Source organism: Mustela erminea, chromosome 15 (genome assembly GCF_009829155.1).
Source record: "Mustela erminea isolate mMusErm1 chromosome 15, mMusErm1.Pri, whole genome shotgun sequence".
Taxonomy (NCBI): Eukaryota; Metazoa; Chordata; class Mammalia; order Carnivora; family Mustelidae; genus Mustela; species Mustela erminea.
The window spans coordinates 30,524,404-30,536,917 of NC_045628.1; the positions used below are offsets into that span (position 1 = coordinate 30,524,404).

The following is a 12,514-nucleotide window of genomic DNA, read 5'->3' on the forward strand; positions in this document are numbered from 1 at the left end:
CAAGAAGGAAGGTGGTTGAGGATGAGATCAGAGAGCAGTATAGTAGTATGGGGTTTAGCCATCTTTAGCCTGCAGATCATATCAGGCCCGTTTTTGTAAAGAAAATTATGTTAGAACATAGGCTTATTCATTAGCTACATATTGTCTGTGGCTGCTTTTTGTTTCACAGAGATAGAGCAGTTAAGTAGTGTGACAAAAACTGTTTTGCACGGTAGACTAAAATATCATTACCAAAAATATTACTGATCTCTGATGTAGAGTATCATGATTTCTAAGAGGGTCAAAAAGTCTGAGAAATGAGCTGGCGTTTTTGTTTGTTTGTTTGTTTTGGTTGGTACTGGGGTGAGTGAGAAGAGTTCTTCTTTGGCTATGTTAAAAATTGAGATGCCAAGATGCCTCCTGGCTATCTAAGCGGGGATGTTTCAGTTTTAAATTCAGGAGAGAAATAAAATTTGAGTCCTCTACATAGAGATGGTATTTAAAACAGAGGAATGGATGAATGATCAACTAGAGAGATGCTATTTAAAGAAAAAAGAACTAGACCCAAACCCTGTGGAATGTCCATAAATTAAGGGGCAGTCAGAAGAAGAGCCAACAAAACACTAAAAAACAGTGGCAAGCAATATAAGTACCTGGAGAACGTTGCAGAAGCAAAAAGATATTTCAAGAAAGTAGGAGTTGTCAGCTATCAAATGCTATTGAGGGATTGCTGAGGATGAAGGAGTGACCATTGAATTTGGGGTCATTGGTGACCAACAGAAGCAGTTACAGTGAAGTGCTGGGAACAAAGGCCTATCTAGGACAAGTTGTGGAAGAGAACTGGGAATGAAGAAATGGAGAGGGTGATTGTAGACCATTCTTTAGATAAGTTTTGATGTAATGGGAAAAGGGACATGAGACCTTACTAGAGTCTTGATGGTCATAATATCAAGGAATGTTAAAGTTAAGAGATTCTGAAGTTTGTTTGCATAGAAATGAGATGGAAATAAAAATGATTCAGTAAAGTGGGAGAAGCTGATGATGAGTGAGAATGAGCAAGGCAATTACAGCATGGAAGTGTTGAGGGAATGAGATTCACAGGACAAATGAGGGGGCTGGCTTTAAATAAGCAACAAGGCACTTCTTGCATTTTATCAGGACAGAAGGTAGAGATATGGAAAGTTGGTTTATTAATCTGATTACAACTTTGGGGATGTATCTAATTGCTTCCATTTCTCACTGAAAAAGTGGTAAGGTTGTGATCTTCTGAGAGTGAGGAAGAAGGGTCATAAAGGTTTGAGGAGAAGAAAAATAAAATGAAATTCAGTCATTTGGGAGGGTGGGAACACATACTATGGCAGGACAATAGGATTGCCACCTGTTGTAGTAATACAGTTAGAAATTATCTTAATGATGTTGTCAGCTGTTTAACCAAAAGTAAATTACACCTTATTTCTTTTCAGACCCAGTGAGAATATGCTGATCCGTGTCAATAACGATGGCACTTACTGTGCAAATTGGACTCCAGGGGCTATTGGGCTCTACACTATTCATGTGACCATTGATGGCATTGAAATAGGTATTCTTTTAAGTTATGAGTTACTTAGTGCAAACAACCAAAATCAGAATTGTCTTTCTGTTCCGGTTTTCTCCTTAACTTATATCATAGACACATGGACAGGTTCCATTACTTATTTGGGTCTTCATTTCCTCCTTTACAGTGAGTACTTAATTAGTACATTCATAACATCTCAAAATTTTGTAATAATTTATGGTATCATCATAGCACTCATGACTCCTTTCCTCCATTCTCTAATGTGACTGGTCAACTATGTTCTCCTTTCTGCTGCTCACCATGTGCATACCTCATCCCCCTCTTACAGTCATTCTTTCCTGGCATAGAGCAGAGCCCATCTTATTCATCTTTGTATTTCCTAATCTAGATTAGTGCCTGGCACATAGTGGCTGCTCAATAAATAATTATCGAATGAATGAAGTTTCTTTATCCATCACTAACTCTAAAAAGTATATTGCTTTTCCTTTGGTCATTAATCTTTTCCTTTACTATTCATATAATAGACAACAGTAGAACAAGAAAGCTCTAATAAGTGTTTATCAGTATGAATTCCTTGTAACACTAATTCCTGATGCTTTTCAAGAGAAGGGGCTTCTGTGATGAGGTAGATTTGGAAAACCTAAAACTCTTATCTTAGATATTTATATAATTCACATTAACATAGAAGGGATTCTAAAAGCGATGAAATTAAGAATCTTGTCTAACTTTGTTTAACCCTTACCTGAGACCCTTTGCTGTAGGGAAGACGGATTGAAGGTAGAGATAAAAGCAATACTGATTAACATTCCACCGGGGCGCCTGGGTGGCTCAGTGGGTTGGGCCTCTGCCTTTGGCTCGGGTCATGGTCTCAGGGTCCTGGATCAAGCCCCGCTTCGGGCTCTCTGCTCAGCGGGGAGCCTGCTTCTTCCTCTCCCTCTGCGGGCCTCTCTGCCTACTTGTGATCTCTGTCAAATAAATAAATAAAATCTTAAAAAAAAAAAAAAAAGACATTCCACCAAAATACCCTTTGAGGAACTCTGGTTTAAGTAGTTTATTTTTACAGTGAAGGTAGAGAGGCACTTTATGTTGATTGTAACTGGATACACTATGCATTAATGTAACTGTACAGAATCAGATATATCAGATGCCCCTATTCCAGGGACCTTTATCCTCAGTCTTTACTGTATTCTCCTTTATTTCAACATATCCATAAAGCCTTTAGTGAGCAAACTTTAGTTGGTTCTGAGCAAAACATTGTTCTAGGTAAGACAGTTCCTGTCTAGTGTTAACAGTTACTGATGATTGCACGACAAAATGAGCAAACAAAATCACATGAAGTACGATATAAGTAGTGATCCATGAGAAGTACAAATTTTAAGAATTCAAAAGTGGAGGTAGTTAAGACTGGCTTAATTTTCACTAATAATGGGCTGAAGAAAACTAATACAAGGTAGATAAGAAAAATCCACATACTTGTTTTTTGAAATGAAACTGAAGAAAATAATTCATATTTACTTAGCATCATTTTCTTTCCTACCTTTTTTTTTTAAATTAATTTATTTATTTGAGAGGAACCATAAGAGGGGAGAGGTCAGAGGGAGAAGAGACTTCCCACGGAGCTGGGAACCCGATGCGGGACTCGATCCCGGGACTCTGGGATCATGACCCCAGCCGAAGGCAGTTGCCTAACCAACTGAGCCACCCAGGTGCCCTCTATCCTACCTTTGGAATTTAACTTTTTTCCAATGTGACCAAACTGTCAGTAGACTGGGACCTTGCTTGACCCTAGGCAAGGACAGATAATCATTCATTAGAATAACAATGCTAGGGGCACCTGGGTGTCTCAGTGGGTTAAAGCCTCTGCCTTCAGCTCAGGTCATGATCTCAGGATCCTGGGATTGAGCCCCGGCATTGGGCTCTCTGCTCGGCGGGGAACCTGCTTCCTCCCTCTCTTGTGATCTCTGTCTGTCAAATAAATTAATTAAATTTAAAAAGAAAAAAGAATAACAATACTATCAATAGCTAATATTTATTGATTACTAAATTATGTCTACATTGTCTTATGCACATCTTATATTTTAAATTGTCTCATTTTCACAATAGCTCAGCCAGGTAGGTGCTGTTCTCATTCTCATGATATAGATAAAAACATTGAGGTACTAACAGACAATCAGCAGTACATGTGCAAACAACAAGACAATCCAACATGAGACCCCCAGCTTTCAGTCATCATGCTGCACTGCCTGCTGGCTAGACAGCTGACTGGTGTAGCTGATGTTACCATCTGACACAGTGACCTGGCGCAGCGAGCTGATGCTAACATTTAACTGCTCTAGGCTTTCTTGTTTTTACTTTTTTCAGTATTATTTCGTAGATAGAGAATAAGGACCCCTTCTCCTCCTTGAACCTCTGAGACACTCATTTGGAATCCTTAAGTCATTTTTCAAATATTTCTTTCTTTTGTTTTAAAGTTTTTATTTAGATTCCAGTTAGTTAACACAGTGTAGTATTAGTTTCAGGTGTACAATACAGTGATTCAGCACTTCCATACACCACTCAGTGTTTGTCTCAGCAAGTGCCCGCCTTACTCCCCATCACATATTTCACCCATTCCCCACTTATGTCCCCTCTGGTAGCCGTCAGTGTGTTCTCTGTAATTAAACGTCCATTTTTTAGCTTTTAAATATTAATCACCTTAAAAAGACAATTTAGACATTTGTTTTATTTATTTAAAATCGTCTGTGAGGGGCTTCTGGGTTGCTCAGTGGGTTAAGCCTCTGCCTTTGGCTCAGGTCATGATCTCAGGGTCCTGGGATCAAACCCCACATCAGGTTCTCTGCTCAGTAGGGAGCCTGCTTACTGCCCCCTCCACCTGCCTCTCTGCCTACTTGTGATCTCTCTCTCCCTCTCTCTTTGTCAAATAAATAAATAAAATCTTTAAAATAAATAAATAAATAAATAAAATAGTCTGCGAATTTATATAAGGGTAGGTTTAAGGATCCTTCCCCCTTGTAGTCTCAAATGTTACAGTTCCCTTCCTTTTCTTACAGATGCTGGCCTAGAAGTTAAAGTAAAGGACCCACCAAAAGGGATGATACCACCAGGAACTCAGTTGGTCAAACCAAAGACTGAACCTCAACCAAATAAGGTTAGGATAGAATGATATAAGAATCTGAATTGGTTAGAGAATTAATAATTTTATTCATTGATGTTCTAAGGTGGCCATCAGTATCTAATATTTTAGTTGATTGATTTCAGTATTTGAATTCTAAGTATCCCAAAATCAATTTGAAGGGTATTTTGTGGTAATTCTAATCATTTGTCAATTTTAAAACATGTACATTTAGTCTTCTTTGTATAATGCTATGGTAATTTATAGGTCTTTTGTACTTCTGTTATTTGAAAATTTACAATTAACAAAAATTTTATTGAAGTTCAGTGCATAAGGTTTCCAAGGAAAGTATCCTATCCTGTCAAAAGAAAAAATAATTTCCTAACATCTAAAAAGTATAGGGATTTGGGTAAACTGTTTATTAAAAAGGAAATATTGGTAATAGAACTTGTATCTAATCTTTCTAAGAAGAAAAAAATGGGTCTTTTCTCCTTTTTATCCTATGCCTTTAAAGTTTAGAGAGGAAATTATATATGTATATTTAATACATACATATACAACAAATTCTGTTTTTATAAATAAACCAGTGTTAACTTGCACAGGGAAACCAGCTGCAAGTGATTTTGGAAACTTTCTCAGAATTATAATACTTTCAAATCTGTTTAATTTTCTTACCATTTATAAGATGTCTGTTCTATGATTTTCTGTCTCAACTGTCTGTCTTTGCCTTTCTCAGGTTCGAAAATTTGTGGCCAAGGATAGTGCAGGACTCCGTATCCGTAGCCACCCTTCCCTTCAAAGTGAGCAGATAGGCATAGTAAAAGTCAATGGAACAATCACTTTCATTGATGAGGTAATTTGTAAAGAAACACTTGGTAATAAATTTTGGACGGAAAGTTTTTGCATTATTTGTATACTAATAAGGTTACTAAATTTTCTGCTAGTATGTTTTAATTGGTTTGGATAGTGTTTGGAAAATTGAGTTCATTGAGTTTCAAACATTTTATTTTTCTTTATCAGCAAAATAACTAAAATTATGTTTAAAAACAAATAAATTAAATTATATTTTTAACCTGAAAGAAACTTAATTTTAACAAGTAGAACCTGGGGGCTCCTGTGTGGCCCAGTCCGTTGAGGGATTGAGTGTCTACCTTCAGCTCAGGTTATGACCTCGGGGTGCTGGGATTGAGCCCCATGTCAGGCACCCTGCTTAGTAGAAAGTCTGTTTGTCTCTCCCTCTGCCATTCCCCACCATTCGTGCTCTTGCTGGCTCTCAAACCAATGAATGAAATCTTTGAAAAAAAGAACAAAAACAGAACCTGTACAAGTACTCATTGAAAATGGGTACCGCTTTTCTTAAGTACTTTAAGTATTGTTTGTTTTTAAATGTGTTTAAAATACACACATATTGCTTTGACTTTGGACAACATATTTTTCTATTAATACAACCAAGTAACTTCTGATTTTTAAAATCCAACTTGAGGTGAGGGAAGAATTTATGTTCTTTTGAGAAACAAACATTTTATTTTTAAACTCTTAATTTGTGATTTCTTTGTGCTTTTACTCCTAAGTGACATTGTTTTTACTGTCTTACTATGTGAATTACCACCTTGCTTGTCATTCTTTGCTGCTTTTTCCTTAAAGTTTCTCTCTTATGTACCTCCTGCAAAAACTAAATGCTTATTCTTCATGTCCACCATTATTTGCCTACTCTACGGCCTTTTAGCCCTTGCTTGCCTCCTAGGACTTAAAGGTGGGCATGGCTTGTTTTCGTTATTTATTTCCATAGATCCACAATGATGATGGTGTATGGCTGAGACTGAATGATGAGACAATAAAGAAGTATGTTCCTAATATGAATGGTTACACTGAAGCCTGGTGCCTGTCCTTCAATCAGCATCTTGGCAAGAGTCTTCTGGTCCCAGTTGACGTAAGTAAAAGGTGGTTTTAAAATGTGTAATAGGTACACTCTGTCCTCATTACAGAGCTTTCTTTAATTAAGGCTTTTCAGTTCTGAGGTAAACCACAACTAAATAACTTTTACTTTATAAGTGCTTGAATTCTGAGGAGCTTCTGTGTAATGAAGGTGGAGTTTGGCAAGGCTAAGGTCTTTAGTACTTGTTATGACCCATCACAAGCAGGAGGTAGTAACATAAAACTAGGTTTATGGAATTCCTTTCAAAGAAGTAGAGAATGAAAGTATACTTTTTTTCCCTTTCTTATTCACACAACTGTTCGGAATGAATTCCAAACTAAGAATCGTGAATTCAGTATTATTATACATTCAAAAACATGTATAACATATTTCTTCTGTGTGTTGGCATTTTGTAATTAGTTCTCTGTGTTTTGTCCAAGTTTGCCTCTGTTCTTTCTTGGCTTAAAACACTACTATGTTATAATACTATGGTGTAAAAATAAGAAGGATTCTTTAGTCTTTTTAGTGGTGTTAGAGTATTCTAGTTGAAACTAAATTCTGGTGTCAGAGAACTCATTGAACCTCTTTAACAAATGCAGTAGAGTACTTAGAGCCAGTGTCCGTAAATTGCTGTAAATGTAATAGCAACCTATGGGTTTATAATTTAACAGAAATAGGTGATTATTTTTTCCTTTTCCTCACCATCAAATGTATTTAGTCCTTATGACACTGTTCATAAATAGCACTAGCAAAATTTTATTTTAAAAAAACTTAGTAGTTTAAACAGTTGAATTTCTTAAAAATCCATGTGTAAGGTTAGCTTATTATGTTAAACCATTCAATATATTATTTGTTTTCCTCTTTGGTAGTCCAAATTCTGTGCTCCAAAGGGACAGATATGAATGATGATTCTTTGGGGAAAGAAATAATTGAACTTCTACTCATATTTATTGGTCTCATTCTTCTTTATATTCTTTTATATATGTTTTATAATACTACAGTAGGGAGAGATATATATCTGTTTTTTACTATTAGGTGTGTGATAAAGTTTGGAGAGTGTTGGCATTCTATTTTACTGAGATTAAGCCAAATAATGCTAAATGTATAATTAAAATATAAAGTTTTGAATAAATAAACCATATCTTCTTTAATTTTCCTCATATTTGTATCTGCATTTAAAAATGAAAGGGAGGTGGGGCGCCTGGGTGGCTCAGCGGGCTAAAGCCTCTGCTTTCGGCTCAGGTCATGATCCCAGAGTCCTGGGATCGAGCCCCACATCGGGCTCTCTGCTCCGCGGAGAGCCTGCTTCCTCCTCTCTCTTCCTGCGTGCCTCTCTGCCTACTTGTAATCTCTGTCTGTCAAATAAATAAATAAAACCTTTAAAATAAATAAATAAATAAAAATAAAAATGAAAGGGAGGGACAACTGGGTGGCTCAGTCAGTTAAACGTCTGCCTTCGCTCAGTCATGGTACCAGGGCCCTGGGATTGAGTCCTGTATTGGGCTCCTTGCTCAACAGGAGCCTACTTCTCCCTCTGCCTCTCCCCCTGCTTGTGTGCTCTCTCTCTCTGACAAACAAATAAATAAAACCTTTAGTAAATAAATAAATAAAAATGAAAAGGATTTTGAGCCTCTGGAAAGAGGGACTAGTCTGGAAAAGGAATAATAATTATCATCTGTATCTAAAAAGTTAGCCTTAAATAGTTTGAAACCATTTTCCATTATCTCCGATAAGGCATTAATTAAATTTTATTATCTTTACCATCTCTCCCACTCCAAAATTTTCTTCTTAATTCCTTTGTTTGCTAATTTGAGGAGATGCTTTTGGAAGAGGAATATATTCACACAGATAAAATGAGAATAAGCAAAAGCAGAAAGGAAGAGCAAGAAATGTTGTGTGTTGAAGTTTTAAATCCCCTGGTTTCATTTTGGAACAGTGTGTTCCATTATTTGATGCTCTTAAACCCCATTCAAGAGACCGTTTGTAGTAGATGGTCTTCTTGAGACCAGAGAGAGAAGGGCAGTAACGGAAGTAAGAAAAAAAGCTAAATGGGTGAGCCATACAAATACTTCATGGTGCATTTTTGCTGGAATGTGAAAGAGGTTGTCAGTGATTTATTTGAAGAAATGTAGAGATAGAATATTGAGGATATGAAGTGACTTGTGGTATTTTTTTAGCCTTTCTTTATGTTGAAGAATGACATGAGTTCTGTTTTAATGTAGGTAACTCAGAATGCCCAGGATTATTGATAAGGCTGAGGTTTTCCCCATCCTTTATTTTAGTAATGACTTGAGATCCTTATAAATTAAAATAGAAAGATGTCAATACAAAGGCAGAAATACAGATATAGATAAGAAATTTGAAGACTGAAAAAGAAGGAGAAAATGGAATTCAGGGCACATTTGGAGAGTTGTTTTGTGAGAGAGGGGAGGGGATATATATGGCAGGTAAGGTTTTTTAGGGATGGTGAGAGAAAGGGAAGAGTTTGAAGGAGACCATGAGTTTTATAAGATAGAAAAGACGAAAGACATCAGTTAAGATGGAAACAAATGAGTAAAGCTAGAGGGTTTAGACATCCAATAAAGGCTTGGAATAATGTTTGAGAGAAACAGGAGAGGGACCTGAAGAAAAACTACTTGTTTTTGAATTAGTGGGCCACTAAGGACCCAATGAGACCAATGGATGGATCCATTCTGGATGCCCTTCCTCCCTTCCTCACCCCTAGTCCTATGTGTCTAGAATCAAAAGTGCCAAGAGAGTCAATTATAGCAATGACCAGAATTTGGGGCTGCTGTGACAGAAAAAATAGGGACAGAATTTCAGATGTTGATGAAAGAAGACTTGAGTTCACCAACTGCGGAATTCAGCCTGAGTTAGAAAAATGAAAGGAGAAGTGGAATATCCAAGGGATTTGGAAGCATAATAAATCCTAGAACAAGATATATAAGTACACTGTGGTTGAAGAGCCAGAAGGATAGATGGTTTGTGATAAAATAGAATATTTGAGGGTTTTTTTCACAGAGCATTTTACTGAATGATATGGCCTGTTAATGTGACCATGAGCCTATAGCTGAAGTATAGTGGAGGGGAAAGTCATTTTAACTACCTCAGTCTGAGAACTAAAAGGCTTAGCACTTAGGTGATCATCTGTATCAGCACAAAGACACACAGATGGTGGATGGCAGCACTGTGACCCACAGGGTTAAAGATGTTTACCATTGAAGGAGGGGTCCCCTTAGATCCAATATGAAGTAATGGGACAGATGGCAGTAGTTTGATGCTGAATCAGGGAGAAGCATACAGCAGTTTTAGTATAAAAATATGAAAACAGGTATACGATAGAAGGGTTTATATTTTATGTGGCGACGAAAGATGAGAGAGGGGATAAAACTAACTGGCCTGTGGCTCCAAACAGATTTGGTATAAAGTTGTTTCAATGCAGTTGTTAGATGAGGACTCACACAGTCAGCCTGGTGTAGGCAAAGACAGACTAGTTTTTTAAGGTTTTGTCTGTAGGGACGGGGGCAGGCCCCTTACACAGTCAGTGTTTTTAATGAGTAGGTTACTCTGTAGGGCTAAACATGATAGGGGTAGAGGGAATATTGATTCCATTTCATCCTTTCAGGGAATTATTACAGCTAAATAAATGTATCTTTCTACTTCCTTATTTATATCTCTTACTACATTTATTGTTAGAAAAACACTTTCACTTTCTACCTACTCTCCCTTTATACTTCAGTTCATTTATAAATAAATCAAGTATAATTACGGCTAACGCTTGTTAAACACTACTCAACCAAAAAGAGAGAGGGAGAGAGTCTGGAGATTTAAAAATAATACAGAAATAACCAAGGACAGATTCCACTAACTGAAAAAGATGAAAAATACCAAAAAGTTGCCTTTAGCAAACTTGACATCTACCTCTTAAACCTTTTCTTGTTAAAACAATTTTGCATTCACTTCAGTGTGTGTACTCTATGCAGATCCTGACCCAAACTGTTGGGAAGAGTGGGAGGATTAGAAATTGGAACACTGACTAAACATTTCATGAACTATCTTTAAAAATCACCGTAAATAATCCTGTTTAGAGTAAACTTTAAAGTGATTTTTGTTACACTGTCTTCTGTATTTAGCCATATTATAGAACTCCTGTTGTCATTGCAAATAGGTACTGTAACTAACTGTTGGCCTGCCTCACAGTACTTCATTACTTTGCCAAGAACTGATGGCATCCTCACTTAGTGCAAATGTGACTTTCACTCTCTTTTAGCACTTTAGTAATGCTTTAGTTCAGAGAGTAAATAGCATTAGACTTTGCTATTATATATAACTGTATTTTTAAAATATATATGTTAATTAGTGGTAAGAACAGGGAATAATATGAAGAATAAAGACCCTTTTATGTGAGGTGCTTATGTGCTTATAGACATTGTACCCTTTAAAAGAAAACCAGAACTTTGTGCCCGTTTTAGAACAGACTGTTCACTTGTGCATCTTAGAATCTTTGTTTACTGTTGTTTCATTTGTCTAAAATGCTTTCCTTTTTTTTCCTAGCATTTTTACTGTTTTCCTAGTTGACCAGGCTCAGAAATTTCTGTTGTCATCTTTTCTTATCTGTACTTCTCAGTAATGCTGTAGTTCGTAATTTATTAGTTGTTCACTCAAGGACTATTGAGTCCTTATTAATATACCTAAATACCAAGATAGGAGGTAGGCACTGAGTAGAGAGGAAAGGGAAGGGATACAAAATAAATAAGGAGTACAGTTCTTCCTCTTGGGGTCCTCACTATATAATTTGACAGACATGCCATACTCAGATAATAAAGTTGCACGGTGATAAGTTACAGAATGACTTCACTTAGGAAGTAATACTTGAGACGAAAAGTCTTAAAGAAAAGTTGCTAAGAAAAGTGAAGGAATTTCTAGACAGAGAATCAACTGTTGAAAGTTATGGAGCCCTGCTATGTTTGGAAACTGGAAACTAGTTAATATGGTGAAGTAAAGGAGTGGGGGTAGAAAGCATAGAAGTACTGGGGAAGTTAGGTTTCCCTCTCTTTCCTTAGTACTTTGTAAAAGTAGGAAAGCCTTACTTCTTACCCACAATGTTCAGTTTATTTTCTTAGCTGTGGCCCACTTGTACTTGTATACCTCTTATTTCTGTTAAGCTTCTTAAGGGTAAGGACTCATTAAGAATCCCTTCTTATTCATCCACATTTCTTCCAAAGTATTAAATACTACATTTTGCTCCTGGTAGGCTTTCAACATTTGTTGAATACTAAATTTTAAATCTTGGCATTTGATATGATTGTGCTTCTCAAACTAATTCCTATCACATATATGCTGCTTCTCATTTAATATTCTCTCCTTTAATTTCATTGTGACCTGTGATGTTAATGTATTTTATTCTTTTTTTGTGTGTCAACAGATAGCTACTGTCCCAGGATCACAAGTAGAAAGTAGTGGAGAGAGAAAGATATACATAATTACAAAAGGATATAGTAAATATATAGCTCTGAAAATCATATTCCTTTGGATTGAACTCCCAAATTAAATAAATGTGAATATTCATGACCCTAATGGTTGATTGAGGATGAATATTGTGATACATGTTGAAGGTGGCATAGGTCATGGTCCCATCATGAAATGATTAGCACTCTGGACTCTGAAGTTGATGTACATCAGTCTGAGAAGGCATAGGGCATAAAATGTTGATCTTAAATTAAAATCCTGAAGATTGGAAACTATGAAATATAAGCAGGCTAATAGGATGTTTCATTCATTGAGGAAAATGTAAGTAGAAAAAGAGAGAGAATAAATTATGTACTTGAAATGGGAAATATTTGACTACCTACAGTAGAGCTTAAATTTTTGGAAAACAGGTTTACTTCTAGGATAGGGCTAGGAGATAAAGTGATTTGAAACTTACAGGCCCAGTTCTTTGGATACTTGCCAG

General features: G+C 36.5%; 1 protein-coding gene across 1 annotated transcript in view; it reads left to right on the forward strand.

Annotated features, from left to right (window-relative positions):
- Positions 1-12,514, forward strand: part of LOC116574059 (E3 ubiquitin-protein ligase MYCBP2) — a 211,509-nt gene that overhangs the window by 114,157 nt on the left and 84,838 nt on the right. The window contains exons 41-44 of the mRNA XM_032314603.1: positions 1,443-1,558; positions 4,585-4,682; positions 5,383-5,499; positions 6,436-6,576. Of these exons, the coding sequence (XP_032170494.1) occupies positions 1,443-1,558; positions 4,585-4,682; positions 5,383-5,499; positions 6,436-6,576 (472 nt within the window). The remainder of the gene's footprint in view (positions 1-1,442; positions 1,559-4,584; positions 4,683-5,382; positions 5,500-6,435; positions 6,577-12,514) is intronic.